Source organism: Grampus griseus (assembly GCF_964374135.1).
Source record: "Grampus griseus genome assembly, chromosome: 2".
NCBI lineage: Eukaryota > Metazoa > Chordata > Mammalia > Artiodactyla > Delphinidae > Grampus > Grampus griseus.
Genome location: NC_139018.1, coordinates 48,775,025 through 48,798,439, shown reverse-complemented (window position 1 = coordinate 48,798,439; position 23,415 = coordinate 48,775,025). Strand labels below are relative to the sequence as shown.

Sequence of the window (23,415 nt, the reverse complement as noted above, 5' to 3'; positions counted from 1 at the left end):
GGTAGGGTTAAGGGAGTAAAATGGCAGTGACGCACTACTGGTTTTACACAACTGTCTCGTCAGGAGTGATGGCTGAGACCTTGGAATAGGCTGCTCATCTGGTTTCTCCAGGACAAAAGTCTGTAGGTCAGCCTCAGAACTAGTTGCCATTCCAGCATGATTAGAGCCATATAAAAAACTCAGTCCTGAGCAGAGGTAGGGTGGTTTCTGTTTTTTGTTTGTTTGATTGGTTTGCTTGTTTGTTTTTAACTCTAACCTTCAGGGCTGAGCTGTGGTTCCATTTTTCATGGAGGATTAACCCTGTTAGTGTAGGGCAAGGTGTAATTCTGGTCTCCTTCCTCCACACCCTTTAAAAACCATACTTGAAGTCTTTCTCACAGCATTAGAGGATGATTACTGTAAGAAGGAATGCTCTCTTTTGGCAATGTGCAGGGGGAATGCACAGCACAGAACCAGAAAATCCAATGAACAGGTAGGTCAAATGGGCTATTTAGTGACTTTCTATTGGGTTTTGTTGACTTCACACACCAAGGAGCCCAGAGGTTCACTGTTAAGTGGCTTTTATATCTATTCCCTTTGAAATATGTGGATAATAATTGAGTAGACCTTGGTTTTTATCTTATTTCAAAACCCTAGTTGAGAAGAGTTCCAGAAATAAGGCCTGTGTATTGGTATATGGGAAATAGAATGTTAGTACATAGGTAAGTACCACTGGAAAATCAGATTTCATACTTGATAGAACTGGCAAATTCATGGTAGTTGTCTTCCAGAAGCTAAGGGAATTAAACACTGGATGGCAGGTAGAGGAGAGCCAGCTTCTGATTGACGATTCCCTTGGGAAAAACCTAAGGCCGCAGCCCTGGCTCCCAGTGAAGTTCCCCATAGCAATCTTAACAGTCTTGGATTCATGTTTCTCCAGAATGACACAAGCCACTTCTCTCTCCTTAGAGTAGACTGGCTAATGATTTGATGATGCCCCAGAGGAATGGGGGGTGGTGGTGGTGGAAGTGGGTGGTGAGATGTTTTTAAAGTTTAGATTGTTAGTGTCTGGTTAATGGTAACTGAAAGCTTTGTTAGGAATGAGTGTCTTTTAATGTGTTGGAGATGTATCCCTGCATGACAATAGCAATGGTAAATATTTTGTAAAGCTATAATAAAGAAGTCATACATATATCTAAAAAAGACAAAAACTAATTCAAAAAGATACATGAACCCCAATGTTCATAGCAGCACTATTTACAATAGCCAAGCCATGGAAGCAACCTATAAGAATCCATTGACAGATGAATGGATAAAGAAGATGTAGTATACACACACACAATGGAATATTACTCAGCCATAAAAAAGAATGAGATAATGCCTTTTCCAGCAACATGGATGGACCTAGAGATTATCATACTAAGTGAAGTAAGTCAGACAGAGAAAGACAAATATCATATAATATCAATTATATGTGGAATCTAAAAAATATGGTACAAATAACTTATTTACAAAACAGAAACAGATTCACATACATAGAAAACGAAACCATGGTTACCGAAGGGGAAAGGGAAGGGATAAATTAGGCGTTTGGTATTAATAGATACACACTACTATATATAAAATAGATAAACAACAAGGATTTACTATATAGCAATGGGAAGTATATTCAATATCTTATAATAACCTATACTGGAAAAGAATATATATATAAAAATAACTGAATCGCTTTGCTGTACACCTGCAACTATCACAAAATGGTAAATCAACTATACGTACTTCAGTTTAAAAAAAAGAAGCCATATATAAAACAAACATTTATCATTTCCCTTAAGGATTTTTCAAACTGTAAATCAGAGTTCTAAGGAGGGTTTTTAATGATTAAAATAATCTTTGTTTTTCTCTTTTTAAATTGATATTTTCAGATGCCTTTTATATTTATGTGATAGTTTTGTTTCTAACTTACATATTCACAGCAAAACCCCTAAAGGAATGTTAAATAAGACTTTTGTAGCACTATAAAGCCGTGTTAGAATGTCCAGAGGAATCTTTTACTTGAAAGTCTGTAGATTGTGCTTTTGATCTTTTACTGTAGAGGGTGCCTGGCCCTGTGAGTCTCACTTCACACCATTCTGCACGTTTGACACATGCACAGTATATGTGCGTGTGTGAGGGTGTGTCCAGGTAATGCTGCTCATTTGGGTGTGTCCGGTTAAAACAATTTCAGCCCATAATTTTTATGTATAAGTGTAAAAACTGGATTCTTAGCATTTCAAAGTCTTTTTCTGGCTTCATAAACTTTTTTTTTTTACATATAATTCTACAACTATTAGGATAAAAGGCAGGTTTTACTAGCATTTGGGTATGTTTACTTTAGTGAATCATTTTAACATGTTTCTTAACTTTCTATTTAAATATATGAAATACGAACTTTGCAAAGAGACTAGTTTAAACTAAATTGTTTTCTACCCATGGGAGTTTTTGAATAGAACTTAGAGAAGAAAAATTCTGGAAGGAAAACACACCAGCTGCCTAAAACTACCTGGTATCATCTTGGCCCAGTCATTCTAAGTGTCAGTTTCTTAACCTGTAAAATTAAGGGTTTGGACTGAACCATCTTGAATATCTGATTCAGTGGCAAGGTTTTCATTTGATTGTACTTTATTGCATTACTTTTTCACTTAGTAGTAGATAGAAACCCATGCATAATCCACTGTCGACTTAAGGGAAACACACTACATGAGAGTTGTGAGTTTAAGTTTTATTCAGTTAAGTTTTATTCTCACTGGGGACTATATATAACCCAGGAAACAGCCACTCAGTAGCTCTGAGTTAACTGCTCTGAAGAGGTAGGTGAGGAGCCAGTATGTATATGAATTTTGGGGCTAGGAAATACAGATAGTCAAGCATACATCTTGGTAAAAGATTACTACAATCACAAAGAACAGATATCACAAGTTAATGATTCTAGTGCTTTTCTATGTATGGGAAGATGCAAGAAGCTGGGTCTTTGAAATTCTTCCTGAGATTTGCATCTAACTATCTAGGAGCTTGTTTATCTAAAGCACGGAATGCCTCATCCTGTTTTTTCATCCTGAATTCCTTTCAAGATGCATTGTTGGTTAGTGACTACGTGGGTTTTGACTTAACCCTTGTATAACTGGTTGTTACATATCTTTTTAAAGTTTAATCAGTGGTATGTGATTATTCACAGCATTTTAACATCAGTACCTCCGACTTTAACTTTTCTAAATTGCGAAATACACACATAGAAGAGTGTTTATAATGTCTATGTGCATTTTAAACAGTAATAGTTATAAAAGAACACCATTGTATTTACCACGAAGCTTAAGAAAAAGACTATTTCTGTAGCACCTTTGAAGTCCCTGACCCTTTCCTGAAGACATTCCCTACCTCAGCCTCCCCCACCCCTCAGTACCACTATTACAATTTTGAGGTTAATTTTTCATTTGCCTTTCTTTATAGTCTCACCGCATATGTATGTATCCCTAAATGAATCATTGTTTGGTTGCCCGTTTTTGAACTTGCTATTCATAGAAAAGAATCATAGCATATATAGTCTTCTGCAACTTGGCTTTTTTTGTTCAACACTGTTTTTGAGATTCATACTTGTTAATGTGTAGCTGTAGTTCATTAATGTTCGGTGCTGAATTGTGTTAATGTACCGTACTTTATTTACCTATTCTACTGCCAGTGGACTTTTGCATTTCCAGTTTGTATGTTTATTTCATTCTTGTTATTAAGAACCATTTCATGACATGTAAAATCCTTTTTCAGTGTTATAAGAAAGCTAGCAGCTTCTCAAATGCTTAATTCAATCTTTAAAGAGCTCCATATACTACCACCAGATAATGAGAATTTCACAGCAAAATTATTATCTAGAAAGCTGCAGTTCTGTGTCAGAGGGAATTAAATGCATCTACCATGAATGAAGGAATCAGAGATTTCATTGTGGAAATTAGAAGCAGATGCTTCTAAGTTGGAGGATTTTCCCTGAGAACAGCACTTTTTGTTGGCAATGTCATGCTAGAAATTCATCTTGGTTGAAAGGAATTTTTGCCCTAGTTGCTAAACCGATATGACTTTTGAATACAGATGGCTATGAAAAAATGAAGTTTCAGTGGTTTAAAATTTATGAATTTTTACCATTGCCTTTGTTCTTCTTGTTGGTTGCTTATCTAGCATCTGCCTTCATCTCCCAACTTCCCATGTTTTTGTTTTGATGTCCATGTACTTCAGGGGAAGTTGATCCCATCTCTAGCTCTGGAGGTGGGCCCTGGGAGGCTTCAGCTAATCTAACTATTCCATGCCCCTGCCCAGTGATAGGGGGCCTGTAGCCTAAGACATCCAGTCAGAGTATCAGTACTCTTGTTTGCCTCTACATTCTGGTTGATTTGGCTACTCTGAGAGATGCCGGCCCTGAAGTGGAGCGATTCCAAGGTGCCAGGAAGAAACTAGGTCCTGGATGACATGTTTAACTACTACATCAAACCAGCCACAAGCTTACCCGTCCTACTTCTAGGCTTCCAGTTACTTTAATTTTTATAAATTCCCCTTATATCATTTAACTAGTTTAACTATCAGTAGTTAACACTTATATAGTGTCTACCATATGCCTTATAACTCCCTTTAAAGTAGATACAGTTATTATTTCCATTCTAAAGATATGGAAGCTGAGATGTAGCAAGGTGAAGGGACTTGTCCAAGGTCATACAGCTAGTAAATAGTCAAAGAGTCCAACCCAGGCAGTGTGGCTTCAGAGTCCAAGTTCAATTTGGATATCTTGGGTACTTGCAACTTAGTGCATCCCAACCAATGTATCTTTATATATGTTTGCTTAACCTGATACACATGGAGAAAGTTGGCTTGACCTGATACACATGGAGACTTTCCTAAAAACTGTACTTTGTTGACAGTATTGACATTACGTTTGTCCACTAAATTTAAAGACAAGAAAAAAGGTGCCCTCTTTCACCTATAATTAACATACAGAAAATATTCAGGAAGCTGTGACCAATACTGACTCCCATTGCTGGGGTGAGGGGAGTGCTTCTTAAAGAACCTAATTTTAATCTTAATTGCTAGGGAATTCATTCACATTTCTGGTGACTTTCTAAATAATTTAGTCAACATACCTTACTGGGTGCCTGTTACAGACCCAGTACTACTCCAGGCATTAGAAACACAGAGATGCTGCCAGAGCCTATCCTTGAGGAGGTTCCAGTGCTATCTGGGGAGACAGACTTGCTAACAAGTACAAAGGTGATAAAAGTGCAACTTTTTTCCTCAGCTGCCTACTGATGTGGAGACGTGCTTCACAGACCAGTGTCTTGAGTTTTCCAGAGAGAATGAATATTCTTTGCTTTTGTTCTTTTGGAGGTGGGTGGAATAATAGGCAAGGGAGGATATTATAGGCAGAGGAAACACCATGGTCAAAAGCATGGAAATATGAGAGCAAAACTTGTTCAGGGAACCATAAGGAAAAGAATTTCAGTAATATAAAACGTGACTTGGAGAATGGCCACACTGAGGAAGGAGGGGACCTGATGGTGAAAGTTTGCTGTGCCTCACAGTTCAGATGCGATCCTGTGGAGGTGCTGTGGCCCTGAAGAATGTGAGCTGGGGTGTGATATGCAAGATCGGATGTACAGTTTAATGAGGTCACCCTGACAGCATTGCGGGGGTGGTAGATTTAAAGAATGAGACAAGACAGAACATTTAGAAATCCAGTGAGGAGGTATGGCAGGAGAGAAAGCCACTAGAATGATAGACTAGACAGAAGGAAGGGTTTTTTTTTTTCCTTACTAAGGTTATTTTTTAAATGTATATATAGCAACTAAATCTATCCCAACCTTTCAGCCATTGAGGATCACTTGTTATCCTTCTCTCCCACCTTCCTTGGCTTTAGATTTGGAAAAATTGTCTATCAAGATAAATTTAAGTCATTTAAGTCATTTGTTTTCACTTTTTTAATCTGGCAGGTGAAACTAATTGTGCTATGAAAAGAAGCACTTAAAAATGATATTGAAGTTACTTAAGTGAATGTGCTTTTAACTTCCCTTGAGATATCACCATGGGTACATATGCCAATTTTATTAGACTTTTTGAAATATTTAAAATAACTCTGAAGATTCCCATTACTTCTTTTATGAACTCCAGGAGGGAAGCCACTGTAATTGTTGATTAAAAGAATTATGCTTATAACTGTTCTGTTTAGGGAGAGTATACCAGAATGGTGCTTTGCAGAAATATGTTTTTAATCTCAAGTGGTGGTTTTATTTCCCCAGGTATCACTGTTATCATTACCCTTTGCTTTGCCTCTATAATTGAGTGAATAAAGTGAGTATGGTCATAGAAAATAATGTCAAAGAAGGGGAAAATTCAAAGGTCTGGCAGTCAGAATACCACAGTGTGCAAAACCATTGCCAGACCTAGAGGAGGTGATTGGTTGCATTAACTTAGAACACAACTTTGAAAAAAACGACCCACTGTATGATGTCTTGATGAGCCAGAAGCCTCTCAGGGTACTGAAGAAAGTGCCTTAAGATGCAGGGGAGCTCTAAGTCCTGATGTCATCCATCTGGTCTTTGCTGGGGCGGGGGGTGGGCAGGCCTCTCTCCTGCCTCCCCTCTCGGGGCCTTAACTGTGTTGCTTTCCACCCTTGCAGTTCTTCCTTCTTCTCCCAACCGCATACAAGTCATTCCTTTCCCTCCATGAAATTGGCCTGAGTGCTGCACTCTGCTCAGGTCTCAGTCTTTTCTCAAATCCCACAACCATTATGTTACCGTGCAGTTTAGCATTTAACTTAAAATACAATTGTATTACTTTCTACTGTTAATTTCAGCTCTTCAGAGAGATTATAAGGTCTCTAAGGGCCAGAATTTAGAAATGGTATGAGAGACAAAAAGTAGTAAACTTTAACAGTGTTATAGGACTCAAATGCCAGTTGGCTTATGATTGTTCATGGACTAACAGACTACTTGCAATCTTTTTCTTTCTTTTTTTCTCCCTACCTCTTAGATTTAGAGGCTTTCTTTACTTCTTTATTCCTGCAAGTTCTGTTCTAAAAACATACAGTGAAACAGGGTAATTTTTGGCTGTAGTGGGTATTTGTGATTTGGGGGGAATGTACTCAGTAAATGGTGGGGGTTTTTTTTGCAGTACACGGGCTTCTCACTGTTGTGGCCTCTCCCGTTGTGGAGCACAGGCTCCAGACACGCAGGCTCAGCGGCCGTGGCTCACAGGCCCAGCCGCTCCGCGGCATGTGGGATCTTCCCGGACCGGGGCACGAACCCGTGTCCCCTGCATCGGCAGGCGGACTCTCAACCACTGCGCCACCAGGGAAGCCTGGTGTTTTTTATTATTGATGTTATTTTTGACATAAAATAGTTTACTAATCCATTGCTGTTGTTAGACTATTTAGATTTTTTTTTCCAGTTTTTACTCTGATGGATAATGGTTCCTTAAGTACCTTTGATCAAAAGTGTGGTGCTCTGTTTGAATTATTTCCTTCTTATACATTTCCCAAGGTTGGCTTACTGGGTCGAAAGGTATGAACATTTTTATGCTTCCTACTAGAGTCATGTTGGTCACAGTGATTTACAGTGCTAACTACAGCTTATGAGTACATCCATTTCACTCATTTTTCTCCTTATTGCAATACAAAGCTTCCTTGCCTTTGTCTATAGCCAAGGACTAGCCATATAATTTTATTCATTAGAGTATGATAAGCATTACTTGGCACCAGTTCAAGTCCACTTTAATTGGAAGGTTCTTTTCCATTCCCAGCCTCAAGGTGCAGCAAATCTCATTGGTTAAATACAAAAATGAAATAATTTATTAGCTACTAACAGGAGGAAAATACTATGTCTTGCAAAACTCAAGATATGATTAATGACAGAATAGATAGATTAGAACCAACACATATTACCAAAAAGCAATTCCTCCACTTGCTTTCCATGATAGGAAGTCAGTAACATTACCTAGTAGTAAATGAGTAACCCAATTAATAATCTTCCCAACAATTCCATTTCAGAGGTGAAAAAAATGGACACAAGGAAGTGAAGAGACTTGCCCAAGGGGCATCCAAGTGGCAGGTGTCAGAGCTGGCATCCAAATCGGAGCAGTCAGGCTACATACAGAGTCCAAGCTTAAGCAGCACATTATATTGCCTTTTTCCTGACTTAAACTTTCCATTGATTCAATAGCTACATTTCACGTGTAGTTATCACTTGTATTATATGTACATATTTACATACATATGCTATTTATGTAAAAAGATATATGTATACTTACATATTTAAAATAACTACATATATTTACATACCTGCAAACTTCTCATACAATAACTATATATTATAATAACTGCATTTCAAGTGACATACACAGCCACTTACATAGTGTGTATAATGTTACAGTCAGGTTATAGTCCATACTAGATTGCATGTGGTAATTAACTTAATGATTTTCCCCTTACCAACTTTTGCAAAATTGCTACAACTATGCTATAAACTGACCAATTCCGAAATTATATATCAACGATGCTTTCTAGCTATTTTGTTTGCAGAAAAAGCATTTTTTTGCAGCTACTGTAATTTATTATAAGTGGAAAACATAATAAAAGCATATTCAGCACAATTCTGTAAAAACACATAGTGGTCTTTAATAAGAGAGGATTATTCACCCATAAATTAGTATTCCAGATAAGATATTCTCTTGTTGCTGAAAATTACTGTTATGAATTAATTGCCCTGTATACTTTGTTTGCCTTGAATGAATTTATGCATTATACCCATAAATCACTTGCTGTATGTAATGATCTTAGAGAATGATGGTATCTGACCAGCAACTCAACCACCTAAATTTTTCATCTACTCAGATTTTTTTCCTGCCTCTCAGGTCTTCTCTGCTAATGGTGAATATTCACCATAGAGAATATTCTCCTTTGTTTTAGAATCGAGAAAAACTTTAAAACTTAGGGCAATGTTTTTTTCAAGTAAATATTGATGTGGGTAGCCAGTGATAGTAGGCATTCAGTGAATTAATGAATGAATGTATCAAGCAGTATATCAGCTTGTTTGGATGGGCTGTATTCAAAAAGACTCATTCAGTTGCAAGTGGCAGAATTAGCTGAAGAGAACGAATAATTTATTCACTCACATATGGAAATTCCTAGGGGTAGTTTCTGGCTTCAGACACAGCTGGTTGTAGCAGCTCAAATGATGTAACGAGGATGCTTTCTGAGCTTCTCTTTCAGGAAAGTTCTTACCATGTAAAGATGATTGCCAGCAGCTCCAGGCTCATATCATTCTCACAAATAGCAATCCAAAGAGAGGAGCAGCCCTCTCCATTTGTATACTTTTTTATGGAGGAATTCTGGCCTTGAGTTATATGTTCTTCCTTTAGACCAAGCACTGTGACTGAAGATGACGTACCCAGTTTGGCCAGCCTTGAGTCACATCCCTACCCTTCCAGAGTAGAGTGTACACTGTGATTGATAGCTCCACTGGAAATATCTGGGATGGGAGAGGGACACTCCCCAGTGGAGAGATGGTACCAAGCAGATGAAAACAGATGTTTTTTTACATTCCATCCTTTAGTCAACAAGCACACACATTTGAACCTATACACTCATACATACTTTCTCTTTTTCAATACATAAAATTTCAGAGGAATTACCACCTTATATAATACAGCTGTCCCATTTACAACCAACAGTAGACTTAACTTCCCCACCCCAAATAGACATCCCAAAGTTTAGCCCTGATGCTGCCTCTGGCTCTAAGCTCTAGATCTCTAGGTGATACGTGTTTTTGTCAATCAGTTGTAGATCTTCTCATGAGCTGGCAACTCATGATGGTTATTTTAATGAGCATCCCCCCAACAACCTGATATCTAGTACTTTATGTCCATTGTCTCATTTAATCTGACCAATAATCCTAGTAGGCCAGTAGTACGTATTTTACAGATGAATAGTCAGGCTCACAGATTAGGTTCCTTGCCCGAGTTCATACAGCTCTTATTGTAGAATCTAGGTAGGATTCAGGTTTGTCTGATTGGGGAGGTTAAGTCTGTCTTCTTAATCAGTATTCTGTCCATATTGTCTCTAAACGTCTGATGTTCAACCGTATGGGAGGTGATCTTCAGCTTTTCAGTCCCTCCTTTATCTACTAGAACAATGGTTAGAGGTGGGAAAGAGACAGCAACAAAAGAGTCTGATGTTCTTTCCAGAGGGTTTGGCTCCAGATAGCTGATAGATGTCAGCTACTTTCTTTTTTAGATAAAACAGTAACTCCAAAAGAGTCCATAAAATGTACAATTTACTTACTCTTTTTTTTAAAAAAAAATTTATTTATTTTTTATTTTTGGCCGTGTTGGGTGTTAGTTGCTGCGTGTGGGCTTTCTCTAGTTGCGGCGAGTGGGGGGCCACTCTTTGTTGCGGTGTGCAGGATTATCAGTGTCGTGGCTTCTCTTGTTACGGAGCACGGGCTCTAGGTGTACAGGATTCAGTAGTTGTGGCACGCAGGCTCAGTAGTTGTGGCTCACGGGCTCTAGAGTGCAAGCTCAGTAGTTGTGATGCACAGGCTTAGTTGCTCCGCGGCATGTGGGATTTTCCTGGGCCAGGGATCGAACCCGTGTCCCCTGCATTGGCAGGCGGATTTTTAACCACTGTGCCACCAGGGAAGCCCTACTTACTCATAAAATTATATGAGGAAAATAATTCTGTGGATCCAAAATGACCCTTGTAAGCAAATGACTCGTACTTAAGAAAGAAAATATTCTCGTAATACAGAGAGCATACAGACAAATTGAAAATCAGGTATCATTTGTTTCCAGGTCAGTTTTTATATTTCTAGATATTGGGATCAAAATATAGGACTCGGGCTTCCCTGGTGGCACAGTGGTTGAGAGTCCACCTGCCGATGCAGGGGACACGGGTTCATGCCCCGGTCCGGGAAGGTCACACATGCCGCGGAGCGGCTGGGTCCGTGAGCCGTGGCCGCTGAGCCTGCGTGTCCGGAGCCTGTGCTCCGCAACGGGAGAGGCCACAACAGTGAGAGGCCCGCGTACCGGAAAAAAAAATAATAATAATAGGACTCGCCAGCAACAAGTACCTGGTAATAATGAAAGTCTACTTACATGAGAAGCTTGGCAATATACTCCATTAAAAATTGAAGTTTCGGGCTTCCCTGGTGACGCAGTGGTTGAGAGTCCGCCTGCCGATGCAGGGGACACGGGTTCGTGCCCCGTTCCGGGAGGATCCCACGTGCTGCAGAGCGGCTGGGCCCGTGAGCCATGGCCACTGAGCCTGCGTGTCCGGAGCCTGTGCTCTGCAACGGGAGAGGCCGCAACAGTGAGAGGCCCGCGTACGGCAAAAAAAATAAAAATAAAAAAAAAATTAAATTGAAGTTTCAAGCAGGCTAAACTTCAAAGTGGTTCTGAAGCTAGAGGCCATTAGACATTCAAGACGTTGAAAAATTTGACTTCAAGGTTCAATCCAGATTTCTGAGTTTGGAACTTAGTTGCTGACCTTTAGTTGGAAAATGTTTATTTGGTAAGAATTATACTACTACTTAAAAAATAGCTGGATGGTAAAAGTAGCCCATAGTGACTCAATAAGGAAACTTTCTCTCAACAATTGGTTCTCAACAATGGGTGATTTTGCCCGCAAGTTGACATTTGGCAATGTCTGGTGATATTTTGTGTTGCCACAACTGGGGGGTGGGGGGATTCTCCCTACATTTAGTGAGTAGAGACTAGAGATGCTGCTGAACATCCTGTAATGCACAGGACAGCCCCTCACTACAATGAGTATTTGGCCCCATAATGTCAATAGTGCCAAGGTTAAGAAACCCTGCTGTATAATCTTCCTTGTCCAAAGACATGTGTGTAGTAAGCCATACAACCCACTTTTAATGAGCATGTACTATATGCCTGCCATTGGAGATTAAAAATACACACAAACACTCTCACACACACATACACACATAGCTAGTGACCCTGCTCTAAGAAGATCTGAATAGAGGAGATAGACAAGAAGAATAACAACTACAAGTTACTGAGTCATCCATGAGGCAGAACTTTGACGGAGTATGAACTAGTCCAGGGTCAGCTCAGGTTCAAGAGAAGGAGAAACAGATCTCGCCTCTCCATGGGAAGCATGGCAAAGAGTTTTCAGTTTTCTTTGATATACCTTAAGTATAACCATCAGCACTTGGCACATAGTAAGTAAATGTTAGCTATCATTATTGCTATTATTTTACCTTTTCTGAAGAGTAAGTGAGCTTTGGCATTTACTGTCCCTCTACTTGGAAATCTCTTCCCTGAGATGGATGGATGAATGAAAGGAAATAAGGAAGGAAATGAGGAAGGGAGGGAGGGAATAAATTACATCCCTCTCTTAGTTCTGGTATCTGCTAAAACATCAACTTGTCAGAGATGCTTCCCCGGGTTACTGTGTATGACATAGCAGTCCACACTACCACATTATCTTCATCAACTCTCTCACCTACTCTGGGTTTATTTTTCTTCATAGTACATGTCACCATCTACGCTATATTGTCTGTCTCCATTAGAGTGGAATATTTGTTTTGTTCATTGCTGTGTACTCAGCACTCACAACAACACGTGACACATAGTAGGTGTTTAATGCATGTATGCTGAATGAATGAATGAATAAGTGAACAACAGCAAGCCAACTAATTTTACCAAAGGCATTTTGGTATCACTTTTAGGATACCATTCATTAAAAGACCATGTCCTTTTTTTCCAAAATGATCTTAGCTACAGTATTCATATACCTAATGCTGTCATCTGTTATGTCTTTTCATAAGAAATGCCCATTGGAGTCTGTGTGCTCTTGGCAAGCAGGGACAACGTCATCATCTTAAGCACCTTGGCCCTGTTATATCCCTAACTAGATGGTGAATTCATGAGTATAGGGGCACATCTTCTATTGCTTTTCTGTTCTGCTTTTCACCAAGTAAATACTACAGTGCTGTGTGTATAACTTGAGTTTCATTAATGTGTAGTGATTAAATTAAAAGATAGGGCTGTCTGCAATCCAGTTTTTCAAGATAATGTTTGCCTTAGTTTTGTTAGGTAATAGAGATACCTTATTGACTGTGTAAATATGCCTATTAGACTTGCTTGCATTATAGTAATTTTCTTATCAAATTAACCACCTGTTCACTTTTTTTAGGGTGACAGTCTCAGAATTGAGACTCCTCCTTTGCCTGCATTCAAAGTGAGACTATACATATTGTATGGGTAGGAAGTTTCTGGTGACCTAGGGTTTTTTTTAATAAACTTTTTAACTTCAGAATACGTTTAGATATACAGGAGTTACAAAGATAGCACAGAGTTCCTCTGTAGCCCACAGGTACCCACTTTCCCTGTTGTTAACCTCTTACATGAGTGTGGAACATTTGTAATGAACCAGCATTGATACATTATAATGAACTAAAGCCCATACTTTTATTCCAGGGTGACCCAGTTTTAAAGCCTACATCCAATAATTTCTAAAAAATGAAAATCAATATTGAATGTCCATACTAGGTGGTAGCTTCCTGATTCTTAAAAGAAATGAAGTAACTTTGTAACCAATGGGGCTTGTCAGAAAGTAAGGAATTTACAATAATGTGGGTTTAAAATTCAAGTGGGGAAATCTTATAGCTTAACATTTTATTTGTAAGTTGGGTGTTTGTAAAGATGGCAGGATGGGGTTTGATCAGTATCTAAGCTGTTTTGTTGTTGTCTGGGAAATATGGTACTATAACATGGTTTGTTCTTCATAAATAATCTATCCCAAGATGGTTGAACAGACAAGGGCTGCCCTGGAGTAGGAAATGTGCCCTCCTGGGACTGAGTTGGGATTTAGCTTAGGATACAGAATAAGTAGCCAATGGCTCAGAGGCTAAATTCTATGATTAAAATTAGTTTAAATTTAGTCGAATTCTTTCCCCCAGGACTCTCCAACTTAAGATTAAATCTTATACCGAAGCACATTAGAGATATGGGTATTTTGCTATTTCAGTGGAACCTTTTAATCAGCTTTAATGCAGGCCTGGGTAAAGTAAAATCTTAATACTATCTCTCTTTCAGGGCTTTTCTAGTTTGCTATCCTCAAAGCAGAAAAAGGAGCAATGAAGCAGCACCGCTTCTTAAAGACTCTGCTTTTATAAAATTTTCTTCAATAATCCTCTTCTAGTCTTTTTTTTTTTAATACTGCACTATCTGAACCATAAACAAACTAGTAAATAAAAATCATATCCATGAAATTTTAAAATTATTTTAATGAGGCTCTGGAAACATCCCAAAAATCAGAAGATATTTTTCCCTAGTTTATTTTTTAAATTCTAGAAATTACGTCAGTAGAATTATCCCCCTTTAATTAGTTTAATTAGAAATGGAAAATTATATGAGTAACTCAATTTGAAGTATAGATTTGAATAATTATACTGAGATTAATATCATTTAAGGGTTTGAATTTAAACAAGTTACATTTAATCATAGCTTATAATTTCTTGAAAAGATTTTAATGTCAGAGAGGAGGCCTAAATTTTGGAATGTATCAATTCATAGGGAAAAATTTTGCCATGAAATATAATATTTGACAATGAAATTGTTTCAGAACTGTATTTCTCAGGTGGTATGCCTGAGAATATTATTCTACAGGACCTTAATAGATTTTTCTTGCGGGGAAATATTCTGTGCCCAAGTAAGTTTGAAAATTATTAAGTTAAATTTAAGAAGTTGCCCGTAGGACTTCTCAGAGCCTTCAGTGCTTTCTGAATTGCTAAGAGAGGTTATACAGGATATCCTGTTTCCTCACCTAGTTACATTTTTTAGGAGAACATTCTGAGTACACAAATTTGACCTGATTTAGGAATTCATACCTTTGAAAATGTTGAGGACTTTTTTTTTAGTTATAGTGATGATGTGTGCTATATTTCACATAGTTGCTTATCCCTAATTCTGTACCTCAAGATATTTTCCCAGTATCTTCTATGAAGGTGTTATATCCACCCCTCTGCTCAGCAACTTCTTTCTTTTAGCTAAAGTGTTGTTTCCATATGTGACTGCATATCAGAAATACTTGGGGAGCTTTTTTAAAAGATTAAGATTCCTGGGCGCTGACCCTGGAGATTATGAGTCAGTAGCAATGTCACTGTGCTCAGGATTCTGTATTTATTACAAACACCTAGGTGATTCTGATGCAGCCGACACTGGTCCTCCAATTGGTGCGTTGGAACTGTTAAACTAAAAGTGTGCGTTCTGCAGATTGACGATTGGATTTTGAGTGCAGTTAGTTTGTGGTCATAGAACACGTGGGCTAACCATCCCATACTGGAGAGAACTATAGCACTGACCTCTGGTGACCCTGTAGGGTGATGTACTGGCTGCAACCTAATGTGAAACAATTGCTATTATGCTTTAAGAGAAGCAGAATACTCCTAAGGGGCTTTTGGTCACCTTCCTAATAAGGAAATACTTACTGTATATGTTTTTACTTAGTTTGAGTAGCTCCCTTGTGGATGGTATTTCATTCATACTTTAAAAAGAAATACTAGTTTATATTTACTCATGGTGCCATGTAAGATATATTCTGTCCCATCTTCCTGCTGATAACAGATGGAAATTGAACCTTAAGCAAATAAGACTCATGTATGCTTTGATTTATGTCAGCAGTGATAATAGCTCTTCTATTAAAACTGTATGGTTATACTTTCTGCCTGGAAATTCCTACATATCCTACAAATGTAGCTGGAAAGGAACAATATAAATAATTACTAATGGTTTGACAGACAAATAGTCTTAACATACCTTGGTTGAATAGTGTTATATTAGCAATAATATATGAAACACTAGACACATTCATTAAATATAGAAAATATCCACCATTGTTTTAAAATTATTCTTCAAGGTCTTGCCAATGCAATGAGACATGAAACAGAAATAAAAGTGTGATTATTGAAAATTGGAGATAAAGTCTTCATTACTTGCAAACAAAATTCTATACACTGAAAATCTGAGAGAAGTTAAAAAATAAAATGACATGGTTTAATAAACTGATTACATATGAGAGGTATCCAAAATCCATGGTATACAAATATAGTTTATACAGTCATGTTATTTCTATGTATTAACTGGTTGGTGAAATAACATATAGAAAAATTAAGTTTGCATTGTCAGGTTAGAGAATCAGAAGAGAGAGCAGCACCATAAAAACTCAGGAAGAAAAAAGTTGTAAAGAGGGCTTAACAACCTCAGTAAGTGTTGTACATAGAGAGATCAATCAAAATGAATCCTGTGGATTCTCTTGATGGTCTAGAGATCACTGGCTTCCTGTAGCAAAGCCATGCTGGTGAAGAGAAGGAAGTGGAAGCCAGACCTCAGTGGTTGAAGAAGGAATATAATGTAAGAGCCAGGACATTTATATGAGTTTGATTGTAATGGAAGAAAAAAAGAAAGAGATTGGTAATTTTGTTGTTGTTGCAATTTTGTCATTTTGTTTGTTTATTCCAGAACCCTTCATTTTCTCCCATGTGAGACTGGAAACTTCTCAAAGGCAGGCTTCTGCTTCTGTGAGCCCTGTAGTACACAGTACTGCCTTAAATGTAGAGGGTTTATGTTTAATTCATGACTGAATGAAAGTTTATTTTTTAATAGTTATTTTATTTATTTTCCTTATTTTTTTTTTTTTGGTTGCGTTGGGTCTTAGTTGCAGCGCATGGGATCTTCACTGAGACAGTTGGGGTCTTTCATTATGGCGCTCAGCCTTCTTTCTAGTTGTGTCCTGCGGGTTTTCTCTCTCTAGCTCTGGCATGCCGGCTCCAGGGTGCGTGGGCTCTGTAGTTGAGGCACGCCGGCTCCAGGGCGCGTGGGCTCTGTAGTTTGCAGTACGCGGGCTCTCTCATTGAGGTGTGTGAGCTCAGTAGTTGTGGCACTTAGTTGCCCTGCGGCATATGGGACCTTAGTTTCCTTAGTTTGGGACCTTGATTTCCTGACCAGGAATCGAACCTGCATCCCCTGCGTTGGAAGGCGGATTCTTTACCACTGGACCCCCAGGGAAGTCCCTGAAAGTTTTAAAACACTTGATAGCGGGCAAAGCACAGAGTACGTTTCTGTGCATTCTCATTGATTAAGCGAGGGAGCCCTCACTGTGAGACGTGCTGTACCTGTGCCGAGACCAGTCGTGCTGCTGCTCCTCTCCTCGTCTCTCTCCTCCTCTCTCTCCTCACCAACCTTACCGCCTTTATTCACAGCCTCTTTTTGGGCTTTTTTTTACAGCTATGAAACCCACGTAGTCGAATGTCGTGATGCTTCTTCTGTAGGGCGTGTGATGAGGAGCAGAGTTTGGCTTTGGAGTGCTCGGAACCAGAGGAATTGCCGAGGACTCGGAGCCCAGCCCTGATCACTAGAGAGCCCACAACACAATGAACAAATTGAACTTCCATAACAACAGAGTCATGCAAGACCGCCGGAGTGTGTGTATTTTCCTTCCCAACGATGAATCTCTGAACATCATCATAAATGTGAGTAGATCCCACTTTAGAAATGTCTAAATGATGATGTTCCCACCAGTGACCACATTCAAATTATGACTTGGCTAAGGATGAAATCATTACAGAATGAGACCATTAATAATGTGGGAGAATTGGGGTATTAAAGTGGTCTACACAGGTATAAACTTTGAATTATGGCTTAAGTTTAGCTGCTTTCAGCATTCTCTTGTCTGGTAAAAATAAGAGAATTTTGGTTATTATATTATAGAAACATGAACACTTTGCTATTTTTAAACCTTTATTGAAATACAATTTTTATGGATATCTGAGTTTGCTTTTTAAATAATTTTGAGTTGTCACCTACACACGTGAAATGGCAATACAGAATTGCTAGCTTTTTAACACGCGCTTGATCATTGTTTTAATAGTAACCTGTAGCCTAAGTCTAGCCAATTTCAAGAATAGGCTGTGTATTTGAGTACTAAACTGTTGCTTATGGTTCATGAGTCAGAGTTAACTCTTTCAGTTAACCTGGACATTGAGGAATATGATACTTTTTTGTATTTTTTACTTTTAAAGTTGGCTTATAATTTACTTACAGTGAAGTATAGGAATCTTCAGTGAGCAGCTCAGTGAATTTTTACAAGTGTATACATCCATGTAACCATCATCCAGCTTGAGATATAGTAGATTTCTAGTACCCCAGAAAGATCTTTTGTGATCCCTCCTAGTCAGTAATCTCCACCCTAGGGTAATGACTATTCCCACCTCTATCACCATGGAGTAATTTTCTTGTTTCTGAACTTCATGCAGCTAAAATTATGTGATATGCTCACTTTTATATCTGGGTATATTTTATGTACTCAACATTTGGCCTGTGAAAGTCATCCATTCTATCACATGTGACAGTAATTCCGTTTTCATTATTGTATAATATTTCATTGTATGAATATGTCCAGTTTCTTTTCCAACTATTATTGATGGATATTGGGTTATTTTAAGTTTGGGGCTGTTACAAATGAAACTATTTGGAACATTTTATGTATATGCACATATGTATACATTTCTGAGCTTATACCCGACAGTGGATTGTGAATCATGAAGTACACATATGTTTAGCTTTGGTAGAGACTGCCGAACAGTTTTATGTAACCACAATCATGCCTAGCATTTTTCAACCCCTCTCCCTATTATCAACTTTCATATTCTTTCACTGATTGTATTCTGATGGAATTAAGGGAAAAATTGCCTTAGTGCAAGCCTTGAATTAGTTTTCTTTGCTATATGCAACTATATTTTTAACCCAATTGCTGTATAAAAGAATATTTCTAAATGTTATAATGAAGCTATATGACATTTAAATAGCTCCATTAAAAGTTTAAATAGGAAAAGGTTCTGCTTATTACCATAATTATTTGGGTTTTATTCTGTCAGTCACCACAGTTTCTTCACAGATTTACTAATGTAACCTTGTTTTTGCTCACAGGAATTGTCTGAGCATCAAACCTGCCTGTTGAATGAACTTTATCAATCCGTTAGGCAGAATTTCCTTTGATTAGCTACATTTCTACTCAGGGTACCTGAAGTTGTTTTGGTTTTGTGAAGTGATAGGCTGTTATTTTTGGCAACATTATCATTCTTTGTCAGTATGGGCACTGTCAGAATATATCAAAATGTAATTTACATGTATACATGAATATGCTATTTGAGTTCTTTTATACAGTTATATAAAAAGATCAATTAAAATTTTTAAATATACATAAATATAAGCATAAGCACTTAAGAAACTTCTCTCCATTCCACTTCTTCGGTCTTTTCATCTGGTGGAATGTGTATACATGTGTTTATGTGTGTGTATGCTCATATACAGGATATGGGGCAAAACCTTACTGATCTCAGGTAAGTTAGAAGGAAGACTAATCTGACTTCATGAGGAATACTAGGAGCTGACTATAATTTTCTAAGAAATTAATTTGTACTAAAATCTTGGCTGAGGAAGATAATTACAGAGAACAGACTGGCAGATAGCCAGTCCATTCGTTCCTGTAGATCAGTGATTTTACAACTTGATGTCCATCAGAATTACCTGGAGAGCTTGTTAAATACCCAAACTATTGGACTCCACTCCTTGGAGATGCTCATTTAGTAAGTCTAGGGTAGGATGGGGGATGTAGGTGGAAATCTGTACTTCACAATTTACTCTGCAACCTTGGGCAAGTTAGTTTTTTGGCTTCGGTTTCCTCTTCTATAAAGTGGAGATAATCTTACTCTCCTCACAGGGACATTGTGAGGATATAAAGACATAACATGAATAAATGCTTATTACAGTGCGTGGTACCTGGGAATTGCTCAGTGAATGAGCACTTAATAGAGTAGCACTTGTTTTCATTTCTTTGAGCTGTGGTCTCACTGTTAATGAAACTCAGCTGTGGAGTCTGACTCCCACGTAGACCTGTTCTTATTCCAGGGTCCATAGACGGCCCTGCCATGTCCCGACTCCTCATTAGCAAGCAAGCTGTTGGACCAAAGGACGGGGAGGAGGAACTGGGTTAAGTAGTATGCAGTTCCCTCCTCGCTAGAAAGCCAACTCAGGGCTGCCAAAGGCCTGTCGTGTTCTACAAAGTGTTATTTTTGTCTTTGGAAAATAGCAGCTGATATTTGTAGAGTTGTGGTAGAACAAATTAACTGTAACAAAACTATTTCATTAATGGTCTCATTTTTTAAATCATTTCTAAACTTTTTTTTAAACAAAGAAAGTTTGTTCCCTGACAAATGTAGTTGATAGAATGTTGCCTTTCTGCATGTGGGGTAAATTTAGTGTTTTGGTCATTTTTAATTCTCCATGAGTTGAACTAATAGGGACTGTTCTAAATGATTTTAATCATCAGGTAATAAATATGGGAACTTGGAAATTTTTGGAAATCAAATGATGGTAAATGTAGGAGCCACAAAATTTTTGAGTGATATAAATTATGGGTAAGAGGTTACACCTCTTCACTGAGAAGAGAGTGAACAGTTCTTTTTCTGGAGCGTATTTTAAACATTCTTGCTCAATATCAAACCATTGACATTGAGAATCAAATGCTGTTTTTATTAGAAAGTTCCATATAGAGTATATTTTTAGATAATGCTTTCATTCTTATTCTTAATACCTCATACTCTATGGCACTTTTTAATGTTCCCATTGCTCCTGAAGATTAAAGAACTTGAAAAATTTCACAGTCAGCTAAAATGTAGCCTTAAAGACTCATAATATGCAAATGCAAAAAACTCAAGCTTGTTTTCACAGCAGGTAAGACTTCAGAGCCACAACCTTACTTAATTACAGTTTTTAAACAAGAACATTGTTATTTCCTTAATAGTTGTTAAAGAGCTTTTTCAGTTAGGCTCCAAATACTTGATTTAAACTAGCGGAACAATAATAATTATATAAGGTGTGGGGGGGAAATGCACAGCATTATTTGAACAGCAGTTACGCAAAGTTACAACATAGTTCATTTTGCATACACCGTGTGGTTTGGAATTTTTCTTTTAATGTTTTATCACGTTTTACCCAGAGTGCTTTGTATATGACATTTTATTTTATTTTTTTATTATATTTTTAAAATTTATTTATTTTTGGCTGTGTTGGGTCTTCGTTGCTGTGTGCGGGCTTTTTCTAGTTCGAGCGGGGGCTATTCTTCATTGTGGTGAGCGGGCTTCTCATTGCGGTGGCTTCTCTTGTTGTGGAGCACGGGCTCTAGGCACGCAGGTTTCAGTAGTTGTGGCACGTGGGCTCAGTAGTTGTGGCTCACGGCCTCTAGAGCGCAGGCTCAGTAGTTGTGGCACACGGGCTTAGTTGCTCTGCGGCATGTGGGATCTTCCCAGACCAGGGCTCAAACCCATGTCCTCTGCATTGGCAGGCGGATTCTTAACCACTGCGCCACCAGGGAAGTCCCATGACATTTTAAAATACAGTCAAATCTAAAGATTAAAGAAGTCCTAGACTATATGACATCTGAAGTCTCAAATTTGTAGTATCTAATTCAATTTTATTTAACATTAGACACTTTTTCCATTACTTTATCATTTTCTTTATTTAAGCTTATTTGTAAAGTGGAATCACAGTAATATAGAACTCAAATCCAAAGTCTTTTTAGTGAACGAAGATGATACTGATTTCCTATTGGCAAATGTATTCCCCCAGTGGTGTTGGTGGATACGTATTGATACATTTTCCCTAAATTCTTACGTGGCACATTACTAAATGATCTGCTCAGTGGGTCAGAGAGTCGTCTGTAGTCATGGAACAGAAGGAAGGTGAGGAGCCCACAGGAAAATCAGATCCCTAGCTTTTGTTCATCAGACATTTACTGAGTGCCTGCTGTATATCCTGAATATAAAATAAGACACTGTCCCAGCTTCACTGAGTTCCTGTAACTTCTAAAACAGCCTAAGTGGTACTCTCTGGCCTTACATAAATACTTTTTGCACTTTCTAGTGGATAAGGTGCTTCAGATTATTTGCCATTTAACAGTGAATGTGGAAAAGAGCTGTAAACCTATTTTTCTTACTCCAGTTGACATTGTCACCATTTTGAATTGTTTGGCTTTCAATTGTCAAGAGATCTCAACATGTTTTTATTTTCTGAGTCTGAGTTACATATTAAGGTATGATAAGAAGTCATTAATTCAGAGTTAACTAATTTAGAATTTGTAATCATTAAAACTGTAACTGTCATCATTGTTGAAGAAAGAAGTTGCAAGTTAATATTACAAATACGAGGGGAAATGCCACACAATATATGTACCTACACTGATAAACTGTCATGTTGCACATATTTTATTAATATACATATACAAAAATATTGTAATACAAAATGAGCAAAGGTGTGAGTTGCTGCCTCTGCCACTACTAGTTACATGACTGCAAGCTGCCTGGCTTTTCTTTTCTACTTCTATCAGATGAAGAAATTGACCCACGTGGTCTCTTAGTGTCAATCCCAATACTAATAAGCTTTAGTGGTTCTGAATTCAACAAGGCAGACTCATTAGAATTATTGTCTCCCAAAACACTTCATTAAACATTTGAAAAGTCATTAGAACTGTATCTTTTAAAGACTGTTATCGTTCAACATGTGACTTTTCAGAATAACTTAACCCCAGAGTTCCAAATTAATATGGTTTTATTATGTTTGAATTATACTAGGACTCAGAAAAAGAACCTGGTTTAGGTACTTACAAGATGTGTCAATTATTAAAGTAAATAAAAGCTAGGTATTCACTCATTGTGCAGTATGTGAGCATTTTGTTTAGACCATCAAGAGGAAAACTTTCTTTGTAAAGATACTTGCCAAATTAATAATTTTGATAATCTGATTAGGCTATTTGGGGTTCCTTCTGAAATACATATTTATCATGCACCACAGCTATAGAGTAAGGCCTTATCCATGTATCCTAAGATTTATGAGTCTTGTACAAGATTGCAGTGGTACTTTATTACCAGGTTGTAGAAATTTGAATTGTGATCATTATTATTGAAACACAGCTGCAGATTAAAGTGATTTCCATAAACCAACTGTCGTTTTGCTAGTGTCAGCTTGTCCCTTCAAGGCATGTATTTAGGATGCATTACGTTGCCTGATTGTGGCTCACTGGACTTCGCTGAATTGTTATCTTAAATGTGTGTTTGTTTTTGTCTTTTTTCCTATAGGTTAAAATTCTGTGTCACCAGTTGCTGGTCCAGGTGTGTGACCTACTCAGGCTAAAGGACTGTCACCTCTTTGGACTCAGTGTTATACAAAGTAAGTCTCAATCCCATCTCTGATGGAGTTAGCCAACTGTCCCTGAGGAAATGACATTTTATAGCTGTAACTTAAATTGAGCATATTGTTATGTAATTATGATTGTCAAAATACCCATAAACTGAT

The 23,415-nt window shown here is 37.9% G+C and overlaps 1 protein-coding gene across 2 annotated transcripts in view; it reads left to right on the top strand.

Moving 5' to 3' along the window:
• The window catches only part of FRMD6 (FERM domain containing 6), a 79,435-nt gene that overhangs the window by 26,925 nt on the left and 29,095 nt on the right, over positions 1-23,415 (top strand). For both annotated transcript variants that reach the window (XM_082648091.1, XM_082648090.1), the window contains exons 2-3: positions 17,293-17,537; positions 23,199-23,289. In XM_082648091.1, coding sequence (XP_082504217.1) covers positions 17,439-17,537; positions 23,199-23,289 — 190 coding nt within the window. In that variant the 5' untranslated portion in view covers positions 17,293-17,438. The remainder of the gene's footprint in view (positions 1-17,292; positions 17,538-23,198; positions 23,290-23,415) is intronic.